This window comes from Heliangelus exortis, chromosome 2 (assembly GCF_036169615.1).
Source record: "Heliangelus exortis chromosome 2, bHelExo1.hap1, whole genome shotgun sequence".
In the NCBI taxonomy this organism is placed as follows: Eukaryota; Metazoa; Chordata; class Aves; order Apodiformes; family Trochilidae; genus Heliangelus; species Heliangelus exortis.
The window spans coordinates 117,487,692-117,510,706 of record NC_092423.1 but is presented as its reverse complement, the minus strand read 5'-3'; the positions used below and the strand labels follow the sequence as shown (position 1 = coordinate 117,510,706).

Below are 23,015 nucleotides of genomic sequence, written 5' to 3'. Positions count from 1 at the left end.
TGTCTTAAGGGAGGAAAAAGAAAAGCAAATATATGAAAGCCTGTTTCTTATGAAGCAGATTCTTTTCATGACTGTTACCCACAAAAACTCTAGGGACTGTGGTCTTCTTAGCGGCAGATGGAAATGGGATACCAGCCAAAAAAAGGTATTTCATGCTACCCCATATGCATTACTGAACTTTTGACTGATGAGAAATGACATTAGCCAGATGAAATCAACTTCCAGCTGACACGAGAGAGAGAAACCTCTAGGTGGAGATGTAAGAGTTGATGGACACCCCAAAGGGATGATAGAATTCATTGTACCTGTCTCAACTAGCCCTTTAGTAAGACAGATCTCCAGCTGGCCTCTGAAGCCCCTTCGTTTCTCTCCTTACTTCAGAGAAAAAATAGCTTGGATGAGACTTACTCTATATGCAGACTCATTCACTCTATATTGCTGAACTCAGGTGAGCCAAGTCAAAACCTGCCAGGCTGATTTCTCCAGTATAAAAGGGAAAGACAAGACTATGAGTTAATACAAGCAGAAAGCCACCACTGACTGACTTGGGGAAAGTAACAGAAAAACTGAATACCAGGCATACAACCAGACATTAGAATTAGGGCCCACCAAGACATATTTAGAAACATTAACTGGTGATTTCTTGTAGCTTTCCTGTCAGTTATCACATTTTATCAACCCACTTCACAGATCAGGGAAAGAAGACCCGAAGGAAATGAGGGTTGCCCAGATCCTGCTGTGGCATTACACTGGCACTATGTACTGCCAAACACAATTCCACCAAAATGGACAGAAGTCACAGATAAAAGATCAATCCTCCTCTCTTCTCCTTTTCTCCCAGTCTCCACATTCATGGATTTTCTCTGTGATTGGACCAAGAACAGTCACTGTAACTGTCTCATAAAATCTCAACCTTTTCCATTATAGAGCTCTTCTTACTTGAATTTGAAATCCTTCCTCTTCATGATAAAAGAGAAATTTCTACAGTTTTGGCATAGAATAAATCTCATAAAACACATTTATAGTATTAGGATAATAAGGAGTGTTAATTTTTTTTTAGAGCTTGGAGAGTACTAGGCTGAAAAAAGAAAACAGATTTGTTTTATAGATCCTTCTCCTCCTGATAATTTTTGCATCCTGGGTTTGCAGTCAAGCATTTGACTTTTTTTTGCTGGTTTCTGGAACAATCTGGGCCCTTTGCTGAACCAATCAGTCAGCTACGAAGCCTAAAGCTTTTCAAGGCCTAATTTAATGCAAAAGGCTGTAATATCTGCTTGCTACTCCTCGGGTCTTGCACTTCATGTGGTGATTTGCATAAAAAAGAAAAAAAAGAAAAGTAGGTATGGAACATGGACCAATGTCCATAATACTTTGGTAGTATTAGGCTATCAGGGCTACTTTCTTCACTATTGTAAATGACTACATAAGGCACTGGTAATAGATAGCTCTTGAAAAAAAAAAAGTTGGGACAATTAAATGGAATAAAAAGCAAGATCTTTGGGGCCTATAGTGAAAGCATTGAGCCAGCATGGCAAATAAAGGGATCAAGGAAGACATAAATGAATGAGCCCATCAGCACAATGTGATCCCTAGCTCTATACAGGAGGAGTCATGAAGGACACATGAAATGGTCAGTACCTTCCAATTGGAAAGTCTGGACTGCCGTGCCCCCATCTATTATGTCCTTTTAGACTGATCTTTTAGTGATGAGCATAGGTAATTATTTGCTAAACTTACATATTTATCTATACGAAGTGGTTTATACAAGGCACAGAACTGTGTTGAATTAAAAAACTAAGGACAGACAATATTTTTTTCCTGAAAGCTTAGAACTCCACTTGCAAATGATTTTTAAATTAAAAAAGCTGAAACATTTAAAAAGCAAAGTATCTACAACACTGCTATTATATACAATGGCTTTTATATTACCAGACATTCACTTATACAAAATTACCCTGAACAGATTTTGTGCTTTGAAATCTATAGACTTCCGTGTCTATTTAGAGCACAGTAAAGCTTAATAGTATTTTATTAATATCTTTGTTATGGTCAATATTAATCCAAACTGTCATATTTCCCAGGTGCATGTTTTTGGATTACTAAGGACAGACCTTACTTCATCCAGAGACACTCTGCCTTATCAAGTAAATTATTTTTATATTCCAAGGACTAATGTTGATAATAGAAGCAACCTGGGGGGGAGCAAGAACTTGGCAGTTTAAAACCACTGGAATAAGCTTTAGACTAAAAATCACCAAAATGTGTTTATATATACCTATAGTTACACACATTTTCTATGCTTGTAAGAAAACAGCTAACATAAATGTTAAATAATAATCATTATATCATGTGCATCTTTATCCATACCTAATATGTAGTGTCCAGGAAAGTAACTGAAATGGCACATTTGGACTGCAGTTTCTAAGTATATTCACAGGCACCAAGACAAAAAAATCTTGCTGTGATCAGCCAGTTTGACTTCCCATATACCTGCATATGGAGAGCCTGCAATATCTCCTGCTGGTTTATGTGTCATCTATCATTTAGAAAGCCCTATCGCCTCACACTAACGACTCTGAGTTCATTGACTCCTTTAACTTTTGCTTACAGTGCTTAAGGGTTCCAGTTGGTGGGACACAGCATTTCATGTCCTTCATCACAGTTTGATGAGTTGAATCTTTTTTATTAAAAGATTATTAAATCCCTATCTACAGATATCCAGACATCTTTCAGATTCCTATTTGAATGCTGTTAAGTGAAGTGAACTCCTAACGGGGTTTCCCAAACCCTGCATCGTTTCTAATCATCTTCTGAAATCTCTCATTATTCCAATCATTCTTAATGGCAAGACACCAAAACCACAGTTTTTTACTGATAGTATGAGGAATAATTAGCTTGCTACTTAACTTTTGGGACATTCAGTGGTCTACCCTTATTTGTAACAGCATTATGGTGAGAGCTCACACTGAGATGATCTTCAATGATCATCCTAAATCCATTAGGTCACTGCTTTCCAGGACAAAGCCTCATTATTCTGCAGCAGAGATAAATATGTTTCTCTGGTGCCAGATATATTTCGTTTAGTTCAAATATATTTCATCTGGTTATAATAAAGTGCATTTTACTGGAATGTGGCCATTATTATACCAGGGGATTCATATCATTTAATAACTTCAACTTGTCCTTCCCACCAATTATACAAAACTATCAGACCCTAATGTGCCTCATTCATCTACCTCTTCCCATTAGAAAATACAGGATTTGATTCTTCAGTGAGCCAGCTTTTAATTTACCTAATGTGTGCCCTGATAATTCTCTATGCCATTTTTAAAATTACTGTGTCATTTTTTATTAGATTAAATATCTTTGGGAATCCAAGTTTACCATAATCATGTGAGTTGCAGAAAAAGATATCCTTAGGTTTGGAAGCTGTAGTGAAAATAGCTTTCTGCACTGAAACAAATTTTGAGTATTTTTTTCCTCACTGCAATGGAAAGTTCCCCCCTAATACTTAGTTCAGTGTGAACTTTTCTAAGATGAAACCAAATATTTGTCAGTAGAAACAATCTGACATAACCTAAAGCCTTAATAATATAAGAAGATAATTGCAGATTTGTATTTAAGCATATCCATTTAAAAAATAGGAATCTTGAGTCTAGTTCCAACTAGCTAGTTCTTTGCTGTGTTTGAACTCTCCTCTCACTATCTAACAGTCATCTAACTTCTGGCAGAAATAATGCCAAATTTTACTTCTGTTTCACTACCTATAAATAACTAAATCCAAGCAGGAAGGTTTCAAATGCTAGAAAATAGTTTTTTCTCATATTCAGACTCAGAAAAGAAGTTATATGAAATGGTGCAACTTCAGCTATGAGTGTTACATGACATCCAGGCAAGAACATGCAATCAGCCTGGAGAAATTCTGTTAACAGGAACACAATCCTTACTGCTGTCCCATTTCTTTAGGGGACATGAAGCTATCTCAAGCTAAATGCCTAGCTAAGGCACTGGAAGGGAGAATGACAGGGGACATAGCTTCTTTAACAAATGTTAATTGCACGCTGTAGGAATCTGGGAAATTATTAATAGCCCAAGCAGACAAAAACCTCAGACGCTCCTCAGAAAGGTTTTGTGGGGTATTACCTTTTTACTTAAAATGTTAAATGAAAGAAGAATACCAATAAGTATTTTTCTCGAGAAGATCAATGAACCTGCAATTAAAGTCTCTCAGAAGTTCAACTTTTGGACAAAAAGTGCATATTTACAGTGAATTTACTATTCACTGGGAAAACTCTCCATCTATATATGTTATGTTCTTATTAACCAGACATACAATCAACTAATATATTTGATCAATGCCTCCCTAGAGAAACCAAATCTAGCCTTGTCCTAAACTCAGATATATTGAATAAAATAATTCCAGTACTGCTGCACTCCATCAGAGCAGAACAAATACTGAATTTAACTGACAGAAATGGAATGTGTTTGTGCTCTGTCATAAAACTTGCAAGAAAAAATAGTACTTGGCTCTAGAGAAACACTCACAACAAAAATATATTCCAGCAGTAAACTCCTCCTTACTATCAGTTCTGATAAAGAACTTTTCCAGATCATAGGAACACTTATTTTCTTAATTAAGAAAAAGTAACTGTTTAGCCACGTGAATCTGCTCAGTGTAAGGAGTTTTACCCATGGAGAAATACTCTATGGTTTGGAATTTTACTAGAATGCAGTCTGAACTTCTTGCTTCTATAAAAAAATTGCCTTTCATTCTTTGGATCTTTTTCCTCCCTAGGTAGTTACCTGTGCAAGTTCACCAAGAGTCTACATTGTTCACCTATCACAGACATCTGCCAAATGGACTGACTGCAGGTGGGGATCCTCTGTGTCCAAGGCTGTGAGACCTGAGGAAATCTGCTGTGTGGGTTACTTCTTGAGTTAGGCATGCAAGAAAGCAGATTTTTGGCCAGTAAATCCCTGCCAGTTAGTAGGGGGTCAAGTTACACCAAGAGACAGTCTCAGTCTTTTCAAGGTTCTTGGAAGCTAATGATGCATTAGAAATTTCCAACCAGTTGTCTCTGTAGGAACTGTCCTCAAGGGAAAATTCAAGCTGACTCTTGCCAGTCCCCCAAAAGGTTGATTTTCTTCTGAAAAGCTGGCTAAGAAATGTGGTGGTGGTTGTACATGCACTTCTGTTTTCTTGCATCAGTAACCCATAAAGAAGAAAATAATTTTCACCAGTTCCAAGAACTTCCACCAAATTGAAGCATTGTGGTAGGGGTAAATATTGTCACCAGATTCTTCCTCTTTCCAAGAATGATTTCTATGCATTGTCTGAAAAATTGTTACAGATTGCAATAAAAGCAACTACTACAAGTAATGGTGGGGAACTGTCTCCAGCATGACAGCTGAGGAGGAAGACACACGAGGCTCTGTCTACAGGCCTTTTAGTGACACTAAACTCAAAAAAGAACCACAGCCCCCTGATTTTGGATAATACTGTGGTGACCATCTTCATTTCTCTTTGCTCCTTTTGTGCAAAGTACCAAAGGAGCACATATCTAGCAAGAAGAAGAGAACTAGTTACTAAATTATAGTAGAACTTTAAAAAGCACATGTTGGATCCTAATAAAATTATGAGAAGAGCAAAGAATTATACATTTACCTTACTCACTGACATATGACCACAAATTAACTGAGACAATAAAGAAGAAGGGGCTATGCTAAAAAAACCTGACAATGCTTCTTTAAAATGTTTTTCTTTCCTTCTTTAACATAACAAATCTTGTAAGCTGTAAACATTTATACACTTTTATATGAGCACCAATTTGATGTAAAAATTTGTCATGAATGGTATGAAGCATAATTGGTATTGACTTCCAGTTACCTATGTATCTTGCTGATAAGGATAAATTTTATAAATGCTGTCAGAGAGCCTGAAGGTTTTGGAAAGTAAGTTTGATTTTTAAGAACTGAGAACCTAGATCTCATTTGCACAAGATAAGATATGCACTACTGTACCTTTTTCACAAACAATGTTTGTTGGGAGATGCCAAAGTGACCCAATTCTGTTCAGCCACCATTGGCTTTGAAAATAGGCTCTTTAAGCTCTTACATCTGACTACATCTGAAACTGTTATTCCAAATTTTTTTCATTCTTTTTCTTGCAGAACACTAACCAGAAGGTATTAATTTAAAAGAACTCAAGGTGACTTGCATAGCTTCTCTTTTTGTATTGTTAGTTTTCCACTACCAAAACGAGTTTTACACCTGGCTGCTGTTATCTCAATGTAGTCAAAGAATGTGGTAAATATTATCCACGTATAATTTATTAAAAGCTGAGTCAAAGAACAGGTGTTGCTATTGTAAAGATTAATTCTGCAGCTCTTCTGCTCAGACTCATAAATTACAAACTCCTGGCCCTCCTAAGCACTAAATCACATGCACAACATCCACACAGATTTATTAACTCTAGGGTGAAAAATGATGTGCAATCTTGCCAGCTTCTCTGCCTACAAGCACTGGCATCAGCAAGTATGCCAAGCCCCTCACTGACTCTTCACTTTACAAAATGGGAACTGGCAGCTTCTTTTTGTCAGACATGGGAGTTTTGCACTTTCTGCTTCCCAATGACACTAGCATATAGCCTCAGAAGGTGATGATAATATTTCTAATGACCTTTATCATTATGAGATTGCAGATACAGAAAGTATTGTTGTGATCAATCATTTTTGTTCTTCTCCTTTAGGTATAGTCGTAGAAAACTTGCAGAGGATTCTAGACAGATTGGAGCATGGGGAGATGATTAATGGGATGAAATTTCACAAGTCCAAATGCTGGATCCTGCACCTAGGACAGAGAGATGCTGGAGAGAGGAGCAGCTGTAGAGCTGCCCTGCAGAAAGGGACCTGGGGTGCTGGTGACATCAGGCTCAATGTGAGTCAGCCACGTGTCCTGGAAGCCAAGAGGGCAAATCCCATCCTGGGGTGCATCAAATACACCATGACCAGCTACTCAAAAGAGGTGATCATCCTGCTCTATTCAGCACTGGTGTGGCTTCCCCTTCAGTACAATGTGCATTTCTGGACCCAAGAGTTGAAGAAGGATATTAAGGTCCTAGAATGTGTCCAGAGGAGGGCAACAAAGCTGGTTAAAGGGGTGGAAGGAATGTTCTATGAAGAGCAGCTTTTGGGCTTGTCCAGTTTGGAGAAAAGGAGGCTGAGGGGTGACCTCATTGCTCTCTACAGTTTCCTGATAAGAGGAATTGGAGAGGGAAGTGCTGAGCTCTTCCCCCTGGGATCCAATGATAGGACTCATGGGAACGGCTCAAAACTGCACCAGGGGAGGTTTAAACTGGACATTTGGAAGCATTTCTTTAAGGCAAGGGTGCTCAAACACTGGAACAGCCTTCCTAGAGATGGTTAATGCCCCTTTTCTGTCAGTGTTTAAGAAGAATTCAGGCAATGCTCTTGACAATACGCTTTAACTTTTGGTCAGAAAGTATAACTCACGTCTTCCTTCTTTTCCTTCTATGTTCTCAGTGCCATCAGATTCAGGAAATAAAAATTATTAGTTAAGCAAGTACCATTTCTACTGGTCTGGTGGTAGGACTGAAATTTTTATTTATAATTTACCATTCTGTAACACGAGACAGTGACAATGATCTACCAAAATTCTTACAATCTTATAGCATGGGATCTTGGATAATCACAAGTCTCCACACCTGTGGAATTCAAGTAGAAAAGCTAAAAAGGAACCGTAAATTGCATCTCATGTGTCCTGGAACATCAGTCCCACTGGTCATGTAATTAGCACCAGTCTGTGCAGCCAGTCCTACCAGTGTTTGTGGGGTTGTACATTCATTACAAAAATACAGAGGAAAATTCACATGCACAGAAAAGGCAGGTGCCAGGGTCTCCTTTTTTGCCCAGCTAATGTGAGCTTCAGCCCAAAGATAAGTGAAAGGTTCAGATCTGAGTCAAGCTGGACTTACTGGCTTTGAACTAAAATCAGCTGACACAAAGAATTTAATTTGAACACTGCACTAGTGTTAAAAAGATTAGCACATGCTCTTCAGTGTCTCATTATATAAACTGAAATTTCATACTCAGACCCCAGGCTATGTATGGATTTGTGAAACAAGTATATGAACAGAAAACAATTTTTTAAAGTAGCATAATTTAAATATATATTCTGTTTGTCTGGCATGCTTATTATTGATCCTCAACCACTTACATAACTTTTCTATTCTGTCAAGAAATGGGCTTTTTCATTTTTTAACTCTGCATGTTTAAATCAGTTTTAGTAGAAGGTAATAAGTTTTCTAAACATGCTGATTGAATCAACTGCTCAAGTATACCACCTAAAATATGTTAGGAAATAGTTTGCACAGTCACCTTTGCAGATCACAAAGCTACTGTGAATTAAAAAAGAAAATGCAAAACATTTAATATTTTCAGCAAGATTATTTACAGCTCAGGTACCTTGTAGGCAGATAGAACTTGCTACAGTTTGAATACATAGCAATTTATAGCATATTACTTGCTGTTACTTGCTCTGTCATTTAGGGTATGATCCTGCTGACCTTTGCTTTTGTAATTAGACTACTGCTTCAAAGAGTGTAGGATCTTAAGGATTACTTTGGGGATTAAGAAGGGCTTTTTTTTCATACAGAGGAATTCACAAGAACACAGGTGAAACAGAGATAATAGAGTTGCAAGCCTGAGAATGAAGGCTGTATTTTTCAGAGCTACTGGGTTTTTTTTGTGTGTGTGGTTTGTGGGTTTGGTTTGGGTTTTTTTGTTGGTTTGTTTTTTTGTTTTTTTTTTTGGTTTGGGTTTGGGTTGGGTTTTTTTTGTTTTGGGGGGGTTTTTTTCTGGTTAATACAGATTTACTAGAGAGAGTCTCCATTTCAACTTCATGTCACTTCTCTGGAACAACTACTTTAACACATCAGGACACATTTTTTCACTTACCTAAGTAAACTGTGGTCTGTGATAACTTTGTCATTGTTCAGTGACTGTAAATCAATCCTACAAAGTTCAGTTCTCAAACAAATTATTAATTGGTAGTTAAGAGGCAAGCTCCTGTGATCAGGCATGACATCTTCACAGGACGTAAAGATATGAAAAAGAGAAGTTTAAAAGTGTGAGGGTTTTTGACATATCATCTGATCCTAACAAATATACTTACATTTGTCTTGGTCTGCTTCCACTCCTTCACTTTCTGTGTCACTCGGCAATATCCAAGGTTGATGAACAAGCTGAAGCTGTTGTAAGAATTCATCCTGCCACAAACAGATCTATTTTAGATAAAATGACAGAGAATGGTTCTATATAAATGCAGAGTGTAGAAAACACTGTAGCCTCAATTAAGTAGTGAAGGCAAAGTCTTTAATTAAAAAAAAATAAATAAAACTTGCTGTGAAAGAAAATTAGAATGTAGATGGCAGGCAGGCTCCCTGGATTTTTTTTCCCATTTGATTCTTATTTATTTATCTATTCTGAAAAAAACCCCAACAAAAACAAACAAACAAAAAAGCCTCAGATATGCAGATTTGTACACAGTCATCTTAGAAATGCAGCCACACAGAACAATATTTTAATGCAGGTACTTCATCTGTCCTTGCAGTTTTTGGACTATGTCTTGACACGACATGCACTATTTGTTTAAGTAAGTCTTTGATTTATCAGAACTTGCACTGTCTCTAATCTAGTAAGAACAAGGACCTGAAAATTGATTTAAAACCTGAAGTTTTACAAGAGAAGCAGAAAGCCTCGGATGGAAAAATGCTATGGAAACTTTTGTCTCCAAGAGACTGTAAAACTCTAAGAATCAAAATATGTTTTACACAGTTAAAAATCCATATGCAGCTGAATATGTGTTTTTTAAAACAGCTTACAATTGCCTCCTTTTTATATAATGTATATGAAAATATTTTTCCATATGTATATAAGCACATACATACACAGACATATAAAATACTTCAGTTCATTTGCAATATTCAAGGTGAGAGATGAGACTGGAATCAGACAACTCACAGAAAGTTAGGTGTTGGTAGGGACCTCAAAATATCATCTAGTCCAACCACCCTGCCAGAGCAGGGTCACCTACAGCAGGTCACATGCATAGTTTTATTGTCAAAAGCAGTTCAAACATGCAAGTCGAGTCTTTAAAAGAGAACATTGGCCAGATATGATAAAATAACTGGGCACATTCTTGTAAGCACCTAAGGAAAAGGGGGGGTAATAGCCTTGTCTTTTTTTACACCAAAAAAAGAAACAAGAATCTATGTATTCAAAATTAAATTGTAGATCACAGCACTACAGCATACTTTTTCATATTAGTTACCTGGTTTAAAAACAGAAACCAAGCTTGTTTAAATCAGTTCTTGGAGACCAGACTGTTCAATCATGATCTAACTCGGTGAGAGTAAGTTATTAATTCTATAAATAATTTGTTAAAAAAATCAATGAAGCAATGGCCCCGCACTAAGATCAGGCAGGATCTCCAGACCTTACACGCTCAGTGTTCAAGAAAGGGGGTTACTACAGCATTGAAATGGGTAAAGTGGAACAGGATTATTACAGTAGGAATGAGTGGCTCTCGCACTCACAGAAAATGTTTTAACCTTAAAAAAACACAGAGCAAAGAACTGAGCCAGGCAGCAGAATGGAATGGAAGTATCTGACCAGAAAGAGAGATTTCATCACATCAAGTTGTGCTCTACAGTCCCCTAAGTAGCAGTAAAACTTATATTAATCAATGCTGTATTCAAGTAAACTGAAATTTCCTGCTGTTAATAATGATAGATCAATAATGATTACCAAATACCACTTTAAACTATCTGGATAAATAAAGTGATAGTAAAATTCCAAGTGTTCAGAAATGAAATGGTAAGCAAGGGAGTCAGTAGTATTTTCATCTGAATAGCTAATGATAACTATCAGAAAATTGTGTCACTTTAATGGAATCCATACTAAAGAGATAAGGATTCAACATTCCTTTGTCAATTTATACAAAACACTAAAGGATAAGGTAAATGCATAACAGTATCTCTGCCAAAGGATTTGGAACCCCGATTTATTAGTTTTATAGAGATAATAAAACTATTTCTCTAGGTAGCATTTCTTTGCTATAATTCAATTCAGTCTTGAACAGAGCTGATAATAAAACACACCTGTTAGAACATTGTAATATTATGTGTGCCAAGAGGCAGAAACTCACCCACAAAAATCTCAGATCATTACAAGTCCTGAGCATTAAGAAAAACCCAAAACGTTCTTAACAGCTGATATGTTAAATACTTGCCAAGTTACTTAAGATTTATGCTATAATAAGATTAATCCACGCTGACCTACAGTGTGAACCTTACTAAAACTTAAAAACAAGTCTAAATTGTATTTATTAGCAATATTTTTGTATTTTTGACTTATGTTACTCTGAAACACATTATGAACTAAGCATTGAAAAATATGCTAAAATTCCCGATAAATAAACAAAAATTAAAAAAAAAAAAAAAAAAAAAAAAAAAAAAAAAATTGACAGCACACAGTGTAATCCCATGCAGCTCTGAATGCTTTAATTCATGGTAAAACATGCTCCTGGTAGCCAGTAATCACATCCTTTTCAACTGACTTATTTTCATCAAGTATGTATCAACTCTGTACTGGTTAATTCCATCAATACCTAAGAGTAAGGAAGCAGAATTATTTGCAAAATTTTATCTGTAGTATTGTAGGACCGTCAGTGTAACCACAGTGTAACCACATCTCCTGGAAATTTGCAGATGACACCATAAGGCTAAGAAGAATAAAGGCAATTTCCCTTCTTTTATTTTACTGCTTTTATACAGGAAGAGAATACAAAACCGGCTATAAAATTATTTACAGTTTAAGCCTCAAGTTTTAGATGTTTGTGATCTGTAAAAGTACAAAGACAGAACAGGTGGACAGCTCTCACATGGCAAAAAGTCACTCAACAGAGATACTTCCTGGCTATGTTCTGTCTAAACTCACTTCTTTAAATGACCAGAAACTTTAGTGGGCTTAAAAGAGCTCCTAAATCTTCTAGCAGAACACTCCAGAGATAGGGTTGGGAGCAGGAGACTGACCAGACCTCCATCAATACTTTCTGACATCCAAGCGCCTTTAGAGCTTGGCAGAGGAAGGTCTCCTGGATGAAGGTGTCATAGTAGCAGCTTTCCCCTTGGAAGGAGAGCTAGTCCCAAGGTAAGTTTCCATTAAGCCAAAGGTCACTTGTGCATGGCAGAAAAGGATAAACAGGGTTTGAGCTGGGTCACTAGCAGCCAACAGACTGTTGTACACAGAGAGCAAAGAGAAAGAAAAGAATTTGTCACTTCTAGAAGGGATTATAACAGAGGATAAGATCCTGCTTAGAACTGCTGAGATTTAGCACCAGCTCTACAGTGGGCTTGCTGTTCTAACTGTAAAATGGTGTAATCATATTACTCATTTCTTAAATACCTTGTAACAGATCTATATATACTTATATTAAAAGTACAACACTTGTTTTAAGAGCTATCAGCCAAGCTTGGGATTTGGCAAATGGAAGAAACAAATCAGAGCAAATGAAATGGGGCTCATGGTTTTTATTACTATAACTACAGAAAGGCTGTGGAAAAAAACATTTTTAATTGCCTGTCTTTTTACTGGAAAGATCAGAGTGACAAACAGACGGGATACCCCTTGGTGGAGATGTGGTACTCATCATATGGCATTTTCAAGAGTCTATACCATAACTAGTTGACATCACATGATTATGCAACCTTTAAGAACAGGACAGCTTAAAAAGAAAGAAAGAAAAAGAGTAGTGAAGTGTCTAGCAGGAAACAATGGAACCTCTTATTCCTTTGAACATTTTTAGTTAACAATGAATTTCAATTTTTTTTTCCCTGGTATGTGAGAAAATTCCAACACACAAGCACACCCACCTCTTAAAACAGGACACAAAGGGATTTTTGTTTGTCAAAAAATAAATTTGTCATAATTACACATTTTTTCCACGGAAAACTTCTGGTTTGAAAATACAACTGTCAGTGAAGATACTTTCAAGAGAACTGTATTCAGCTTCAGTGTTCAGGTCTCTACACTGGATATCCAGTTCCAGGTGAAAAAGTAGCTCAAGTGGTGTGATTAGCACACTGCCATTCAAACATCAAAATTGGTTTTTCACCACCAAATTTAAGTAAAATTTCCTCCCCAAATTCTGTAGTTTTAGAGTTATCTGTGCCTCATTTCCTGTATTTCAATAATAAATAATGGAGACCATATACTTAATTGAAAGATTTAAGTATCAAATCTCTAATTTTCCTTCAACCATTATTATAAACAGTATTTTCTAAGTTTTTAAGAATTCATTAGAATAATACCTTGTGTCAAGAGTCATACCCAACATATTTTTTTGAACAAATTATACTTCTCAGACACAGTTATCTAAAGGCATGATTTTTTTTTTTTTTCAGTCTTCAAAAAAAAGCTCTGCAGGCTTTGACAATTGTATTACAAAGAGATTGGTAGTAAATGGTGGAAATTGACTTACTCCACCATTTAAAAACCAGCATTCTAGACATTTAAGTCCCTCTCAAGTCAGTATAGAAGGACTGGCACTTCCTGAGACAAAACTCACTTTCGTAAGGCAGGTATCTGAGATAGACAGCAGGGCTCTTCTTTCACAGCTGCTTTTATTTCTGCTGCCTACACACTCAAGTCATCTTTAAGGCAGCTAAGGTTATTAGAGGAGAATCCCACTCCAAATTTACAAGGTACCTTAATTTTTTTGTTTGTTTGTTTGTTTTGAGCAAAGACTAATTCTGTAGAAGCCATTAATATCAGACAGGAATTTTTTTATGCTCTGCATCAGCCTAGTTAACATGCACATAGTATTAGTCAGTGATTCAGTGAGGTTGAATGTATTTCCTTGCAGTCCAGTTTTGTGTTGGAGAAAATTTGTCCGTTCAGCATTGTCTAATCATTCCAATGTGTCACAAAAATGAAAGAAAAAGCAGGCCAAGGAGATGCTATGCACTGCTAGTTCAGCAGGGAAAAAATACCCTGGAATCATAAAGATAGATACACTTCCATTTAATATTCCAGAGGTATGCACCTCTTAAAAATTGTAAGGCTAATAAAACTGCCATGCATCATGCAGGCAAAACCCTACAGAGTTCACGGAAAATTTGGGGGCATGAGTGTTTCAGTATGATTTCTGTAATGACCCTGGCATTCTCTAATCAGTACCTCTCAAGGCTGAGCAGTATTTCCTTGCTAATTTTTTCATTATATTTCAAGTCCTTTTCAGAGTAGTAAGTTACATTACGCATACTGATGTTACTTCAACATAAACCACAACTTAGTCTTCACACTATAGCAACTCCTAAACATACCAAAAACATTAAATTGAAAATCTTACTTCTGATAAACTGCTTCTCTGAGTAGTGACAGTTCCAACAATGTCTCCACTCATTTGCACAGAGAGCCCTGAAGCAGCGCTGAGGGTCCTCCCCATTTGGCTCTTAGATGTCAAAGATCTGCTTCTTTGCATATCAATGAAGCCTTCCCTATTTCCTTGGTTGCTAGGGGTAAGAGGTCGTGACAGCAAGCTATTTGGGGTCACAGGTCTACTCCCTGGAGCTGATGGAGTTGGTGGCCTGTTGGTTTGTGTACCAGGTGTTGGTGGCCTACTGTTTGCAACACCGGAGACTTGCGTTCTGCTGGTAGCGAGCAGCGGCGGTGATTTATTTCCTTGGAGCTGAATGTTCTTCCCTGTCTGAGTTGGCACTGGAGGCCTTGGATTTTGGCCCTGTGTAGCTTGAAGATTGCCTTGATGGTCAGACATAACTAAACTATGATGCTGGATACCAGGGCTTCTTGAGAGTGTTGCTTCTTCCCATAGCGCTAGGTCCTTCTCAATATCTGCGCACGCACACACAAACAAAAAAAGAAAAGAAAGAAAAAGCTCACTTTCTGTTTCTGTCTGGTTTTTTTACTGATTTTTTATCAGTCAAAATCTTACTGATTTTTTTTTCAGTGTTAAGTGCCAACCTGAAGCTCTGCAGAATAAATCCAGTCACCCTTAAAATATGAGGTATTTGAAAATCATTTCCTCAAAGTTTATTTACACTTGATTTACTACTAAGACAGCTATCCCACAAAAATAAAATACTGATGCTCATTGAACATCAATAAAACCCATAAAAATACCTATCATATCTTCAATGCTATCTCTCTGGTTTTTACACTGTTTCTCATTAGTATCAAACTAAGAGCAGTGAGTTAAACTTGCCATCCTAGCTGCAACGAAGGGCAATCCAGAACTTCTTCAAGGCAAGACATTCTCTTCTGGCTTCACTGTCTATGGCCCAACCAAAACTCTGGGGGAAATGACCCTTGAACTCTGGTACATCTGATCTGTGATCCTCTTTGAATCTGAATTTTGTGCTCTCGACTGCTATCAGATGGGGTCACCCATCCAGGTCCAGTTCCTACCCCTCACACAGCCATAAGGAATAAGATCTTGTTTAAAAGCAGAACAGGTCAGGAGTAGTGATGAAGTGTCTTCTGAATTAATTTAAATCATATTAACACTTCTAATTAATTAAATCAGATACATCCCAGAAAGTTAGCTGAGGGTAGCTGAAATTTAGGTTAGCATTGCTAACATACTTAAAGTCCTTGTAAGTAAAAGCTTCAAGCTTAAAAAAACAGTTTACTCAAGTTTATTTTATCTTACACAATTTTCAGTCTCACTGCCATATACTCTTCTGTAACTTGGTTTTGAAAGAGAAAGTTGGTACCATTTCCCATTAAACTGTACAAGCCACAGTTCCAGAAGCTGTAAAACAGCAAGGTTCTACTGATTTAAACACATATTTCAATAACAATATTTTCAGGTTATCAAGGTCCTAAAAGAAACAGATTCTAAACTGCATATCAGAAAATCAGGTTTTCTTCCACTTGTTTGGTTTCCCAGTAGGTACAAATGTAATGCTGTTTGTAAAATAATTGAAGGTCTGTCACCTTTAACAGTAACTTATTTTAACGTCTTGAAAAAAGGAAAATAAGCTATGTCAATTTCATGCTAATAGTCCAATACAAGATATTTCACACATTTCAAATGCTATTACCAGAAAAGCTGGTAAGCATGAAATAGTTATGAAAGCCTCTAATAAAAGCATCTTTCAGCACTTTAAAGATTAGATGTTTTGCTGCTAGCAAATTTCAAAATATAGTTACTGCTTCTAAGACACAGTTAAGAATATTTCTAATTGTTCCCTTGCTGACCTCTTAAAATTATTTCGATTTTGAAATAATTATGTCTTGAAGTACCCTTCCACTCTGCTTTTTAAAAAAATCAATACACACCAATTTAGAACTTGTGAAGTGCTTGGCAAAAATTCAGACTGATAAAAGACAATGGGGTCTCCACAGGTTAAACCAGATAAGAAGTATGTTCTTTTAAATATTCAGCTTCACCTATGTCTTTGCAAAACTACAGACCTCTAACTTCCCAATGAAGATTCAGTGTGCTATTATCTGAATATTGAATGAATTATTAAAAGTTAAATACACACTTTATTATGGCTCACGCTTCCTTAATTCTATACAGTAATCAAGCCTGCAGCCAAACCAATTATTCTAATCATTTCTCCACATATAATTAACCTTTTCCCATAGTGTGATTATTCATTTTCTTCAGCACACAATCTCTTTTGACTTTACTTCATTATGTTCAAAATCAGCTTTTCCATCAGAAAGAAACAGAAACAAAGTTACACAGTGCCAGTTTTACGGGATTATCTGATCTGTAGAGAATACTGGAATTGAATTATGATTTAGTATTTTTCAAATCCCTTGTCAATGTCATTTAAAAGAAAATAAAATGCAGGCAATAGAGCAATTCAAACAAGTTTTCCTTTCAGATCAGAAATACCAGAACAAGGGTATGATTCATAACCCGCTTACAAATTGTTTATGCATTTATAGTTCTTCTTGTGATGAAATATATTCCAGAAGAATCTAATGACCACAGAATTGGTGTAACAAACAAAATTAGCGAGACACTGGAACTAAATAAAAAAAAATATTTTATTTTCTGCAGAAAATATTTGCATGTTATATAAAGAAGCAATGTAAGAGACCGGATCATAGACAAAAGTATTTTGAGCCATATGTAGAGAAAGAAAACTGAGAGCTTCAATATCTGATTTTGCAAGAGGCTGTTTTTCAAATATCAAGGTCCTGAGGCAGTTGCTGGCAGCTGGTGCTAGTCCTGAATTTAAGCACAGAGCACAGATACTAAATTGTGTTCTCATGTTAGAAGTGAGTTTTAGTCAGCCAGGCTCCATAAGAAGGCGTATGTGAGACAGGGGACCACATTTCATCATTACACAGGTAATCCAAGTTCTGATTCAGGCATCTAAATGACTGCCTAGTATAGAGTTATAGAATTAATAGGTTACAGTTTGCCTAGCAAGAGAACTGAAAACAAGGAGAACTGCTGATGTATGCCAGAGACACTTAAACTTTTCTAAATGTATGAGGCAAATAAGGCTAAGCAAAACCACAGCATTATTTTCTGAGGCCCTCTGAGCTGATTCTTAATGGAAATCATGTTATGCTTGTCTGAGAGGGGAATAATTGTCTCAAGCAGCACTGGTGCTATAATAGGAAATTAATTATTAGGAATACAAGAGTCCAATGTCTAGTAATTGGGCTGTTTTCTTTCGAATTTCTCAAGCAGACAAAAATTACTGAATGGTAGAACGATTGAACCCCATCTTACTACTGAAATAATGGGCTTGAAGCCAAAAGACAACAACAGCACCAATGTGAGAGAGATTTTGTAGGTCACACAACAGCAGACTGAATCTCAGAGACTATGTGAATTTAGCTGGTTAGCTTACGGTCAATTAAGTGTTTAAAATTTCATATGCTATGGAATATGGTTTCTGTCAGCTTCGACAAGGGAGATGTAAAGGAACTGCCTATGGCACACAAGAGAAGCTTGTATGACCATGGAAGTGTGACCAGTTAAGGTAGAAATCAAAATAGGGAGTTCTTCACGAGACTCCTGAGTGATAACTGCAGCAACACAAGGGAAGGAAAGTGCTTCCCAGTGGCAGAGGCCTTTGGGATACTCAGGTCCCTGCTATGCCTCAGAAACCCAATGACCACAGCTTGGCTTGCTGGTCTCCTGGTTCCTACTGGATGTTCCTGGCAATTTTGGCGTGGAGAGAGAGCTCATGGATTTTCAGTCTAGTTTGGCAGTGGCTGGGCCTCTAACAGCTACAGTGACAAACCTGTTAAAAAAGAATTACAGTATCTCTGTTGTCAGAAACAAAACCTGCTTAAAATACCTTCATTTGTAGAGATCATAATTTTTAGTTCTTGTTCCATTACAAGCAAAACCTTTTTCTAAAGAGCTTCTCTCATTGTCCTCATAGCTTTGCCTTCTGCCTTGAGATAGAGTTGGCCTACAAAGCTCTGCTTTCAACATACTACAAATAGCATGCCTAATATAGGACTACCCCACAAAGAATAATACATGGCAATCTATATCCCTTATTAATTTTTCCAGAGCTCTGAAACATCTTTTCACTGAAAAAAAAGAGGTTTTTGTTTGAGAAAGTGTTTCCCCATAAAAGATGTTGCAGATGTTCCACTACATACAAGTTAACAGATTTTCTTAGGCAGAAGTCTCACGAAGAAGGTGGGGTTTTCTTGCAAAAAGCAATCTATTCTCAGTCTAGAGACCCACTGCAGCCTTTTCTAAAGATTTCTTAACTGTAGATGAAGCATCTTCCTTATTGCATGTCTTAGTGAAATATGAAAAAAAGGTGCATTATTAAGCTGTCAGACTGCAGGAGACTTAACACAGTTTAATTACTATTTAATTACTGTATTTACTATAATTACAGCAAAGTTCCTTACATCTACAAACACAACAATAATTGTGCTGCTTCTCTCCAATGAAGAAAAAGTGAAGCTTAATGTTTTTATCTGTTTCCACCAGCATGTGAGACAGATCATTTTTTCCTTCATCTAAAATATTGGCAGAACTACCTGGGTGAGTATTGCCAGGCCTTTTATGATCCCTTGCTACCATACATACCAGCTAGGTGTTTTTCCACGGTCTGCAGTTCTTTTGCTGTTAAGGAGTCCTTTAAGAGTATATGCCTTGGGGAACCTCCAGGTCTGACACCCGTAGCATCCAGGGGCCAAACTGTCTGAGACTTACACAGATAAAAAGAAGAGGGAATAGTTTTAATCTAGTTTCACTTTTACACATGAAGCAATAAAAAAATTGATATATTCACTTAAAATTGCAACTCTGGTGCTTTTTATATGGATTTTTTAACACTTAATGGAAATACTATCATGCCTTACCTTAAATAATATATCTCCCAGGCATTACTTACAATCAACAGTTCTAAGGTAATTCAAATGTATATCCTTCACACAAGCTCTTCTTCCACACTGAGACATCACAACAGGACAAACTGTTCAACAATTTTCATTTTGTCCAGTTCCAGCTACTTAGTGGGGGTTGCACTTACTTTAAATTTCTGTAACTTTTGGCACCGTATCTCTGCAAAGCAGCACTTCTGGGAATTTCAGAGAATTTTGTAATCAAAATTGCCAGTGCTGTTTTATCACTGCAAGAAATATTCCTTTCAGGAACAGCAACTAAATCATCAGGGCAATGAGCACATTGGAAAGGATGCCAATAAACAGACCACCTCCCCAGTCACTTCACTATTGAATGCTGTAGAACTCAAAATTATCTCCATTTTCTGGGACTCAATACAATTTCAAGAGATGATTTGAAAACACACTACAAGGTAAACTTGATAAGTTGTTATAATACTCATTTGAAATAGCCAGAAAATATATGACCGAGTGTGCAAGACTTGGTCATAAAAACAACAAAGAAAACTATTAATCAAAGCATTCTTATCAGCCTACCTGGGATGAGCTTTACATTGTTACCTCACCACAACATTTCATTTGCACTCCAGGTGGCTTTGTTGATTTCCCAGATTTCCTAAAAAACCCAAGGCTTATGCAATGGTCTCATTGTCATTCACCTCTCACTGATTTTTTAATCTTTCTATAAATGTCAAACAAATTTAGAGGAAGTTTCAAAGACAGCAAGCTGGTGTAATTTCAGGAAGAATGAGGTGAGAGACCCAAGCTGGGAACATGGTTCATGGAAGGCATACGAGGCTCTGCTGCTAAGCAGTCTGCTGGGTTGTCTGTTGTCATTAATTCATGACATTTTTTTTTAATTTCCAATTGTTTTTACACTGGTTCTGCTTTGGTTAAAATTAGCCCATTTAAGGGAAATACACAGGAGCAGCTGAATAAAATGGTAAATTACTCAGAAGTGGAACTGATCTTGCAAACACATTTACTTCGGACATATCACTATACCTGATTCACCTGTTTTCCCCCAGGAGATTTTGAGCATTTTTTTTTTCAGTCTTCATCGTAAATTCTCTATCCAAATCATACCCTGAATTGTTGAGGTCACTACAGAATATTAATCTGCATTAAATTATTCACATCTCTAAATTTTTATCTCTAAAAGATACTAGTTACCCAATATCTATCTCTAGATAGAAGAATATTTTATTCTTTGAACAATTCCTCTGAAATAAATTAAACTATACAAGAGACAGGAAGGGCAATACAGCTTGTAAAAGAAAAAAGTGTAATATTTTCTATTTCAATCTGTTTTTAATATCTTTTGTCCCCAGATTTTTATGGTGGAAAAAGGCCATTTTTATATGATTTTTATTGTGTATCTTTTCAAAAGGGGAAAAACCAGCAGGATCTCAATAATTACTGAGGGAGAAATAATCCCCAAGGTTATAAGGAGGAATTCTTCTTGAATACTCAATTTTGTGGACAAATACAACTCTGATGAAATATGGAATAAAAACTAATGAGTGACATATGGTAATACTCAAAGATCAAACTGCTCTTCTAATATTCTTAACTTTGGTTATTCAAGTTTATCGTAAGCAAATTATTATGGCTTTTCAATATATTCCTAACCTCCTAAAAACACAGCCTTCCAAATGTTAGCCTGCTGCAAGGATTTCAGTCTCCATCCTCTATTTACAAGAGATTAAATGGAGTTACCTTCCTCTTCTACAAACCTTTACTGCAGTTCTTAAATTCTGCCTTTTCCTCCTACTAGAATTCTTTCCTTTATGCATGGCAATCATCAAAGACACAGCTAAGGTGACTGAGTAAAGGCAGCTCAGCCTACTGCCTGAGGTAGAAAGTGAGGTACATTGAGAAAAATTGTTCTTTAATGCTAATCACCACGAGAGTGCTTTAGACATTTATAAAAATGTGAGTAATGTTAATTAAATGTTAATCAAGCCAGTTGCAATTAGGAGACGCCGAGTCACAAAGATCATCCAACATTAGCAACACCTTTGCAAGTTTCAGTACAAGTTTAAAAATCTTGTGTGAGTTCATACAATACATGTAAAAGCATGAGTAGATACAGGCACACAAAGGCATGCACACACAGGTATTCAATAAATATCTGGGCCTCCTTTCATTCTTCTAACCCAAAGCTACTGTCTGGATATAGCACAGATGTATATTCGTTCAATGAATAAATATTAATAATAATTCACTGCATATGGTTTAAACAAAATACATATACCCAGTCTCTACTAGTACATATGGGTTTATGTTCAATCGGTCTCCCAGACACACAGTTCTAACACCCTGTGAAATTAATGAAGTAACTTTGGACTATTTTTCTGGCCAAAATTTGTAACTCGTCCTGTGCATCTTTCTGTTCTATGTAATATCATAAGCTTAAGGAATTTTACCAGGCAATAGCTTAATAGAAGACCAGAATAGCATTGCAATACTACTTATGAAAGATGAGATATTTAATATTAGTGTAGGAAATCACATGCTTATAATTTAATATTAACTCGATAGAAAATGGTAATGATCTGGGAAAAAATATTTTAAGAATTTATTATGACATTAAAACAACAGCGTAACTGGTTTTTTTGTTCTTTTTTTGAACGTAGATATTTCAGGGCTAAAATCCAACAATATTTTTGATGCAGACTCAGTTAATGCCTTTTTTTATATCTCTAAACAATACTGAACAAAAAAAATGAAATTAACATTTTGAGACTATGAGTTCATCTATGTGAATAATGCATAAAGAGAGACAGAGGTCCTCAGTGTCTCCAGCACACAACTTATGCAACAGCTTTATTCCTGGAAGATAAACACAAGCTGAAAGTAAGAGATGTTATCAAAGAGGCTTTGGGAGCATGTCAGTTCAAATGCAAACATAAATGACTATACAAAGCTCTAGCAGAATTCACTGCTGCCCCTTCTCTTCACTTGATAAATGGCAGCCATGCAGATAGGTGACTTAAGAAAGAGTTTCAGGCTTGCAAGACATTTATTTAAACCTTTATATTCCACTTCATCAACAACCATCCTTGTCTACTGCCCAGGAATTGCAGAGATTAAACACAACTGGCAGTTAACTTGGAATTCAATGGTAGTGACAGTAGACTGAAAGTAACTAAAAATTGTACAGCATGTATATATGGAGTGTGTGCATAGGAGCCCTTTCAGTATCTCCCAAATTACAATTGTGCTGTATCATCCAGTAAGCTTTACAAATATTAGCACAAAATTTATAAGCGGCCTATTTATGCTAACAAGATTAACAAGATTCCTGAACAAGATTCCTTAACAATGTTCCTGAAAGACATCCTTCTCTTTCTAATTTCTAGGAACAGCTCTGGGCCTTGTTTATCACCTTAAAACTTTGAAGGTGAAGCAATGTCTCTCTGTGTCAGCAATATGTTCAAACAAAGTTCTAAGGATACATTTGTCAATTTTTAAGGTCAACTATGTGCCCATTTCTTAAGTAGCTTTCTTTATATATCATCATCATTTCTTCACAGACAACAAATCCATTACTGCTTTCTTTAC

At 36.5% G+C, this 23,015-nt stretch overlaps 1 protein-coding gene across 1 annotated transcript in view; it reads right to left on the bottom strand.

Annotated features, from left to right (window-relative positions):
* C2H8orf34 (chromosome 2 C8orf34 homolog) overlaps positions 1-23,015 on the bottom strand; it is a 158,190-nt gene that overhangs the window by 2,184 nt on the left and 132,991 nt on the right. Inside the window, exons 11-13 of the mRNA XM_071737739.1 lie at positions 19,132-19,252; positions 14,431-14,933; positions 9,193-9,286 (exon numbers count right to left, since the gene is read on the bottom strand). Coding sequence (XP_071593840.1) covers positions 9,193-9,286; positions 14,431-14,933; positions 19,132-19,252 — 718 coding nt within the window. The remainder of the gene's footprint in view (positions 1-9,192; positions 9,287-14,430; positions 14,934-19,131; positions 19,253-23,015) is intronic.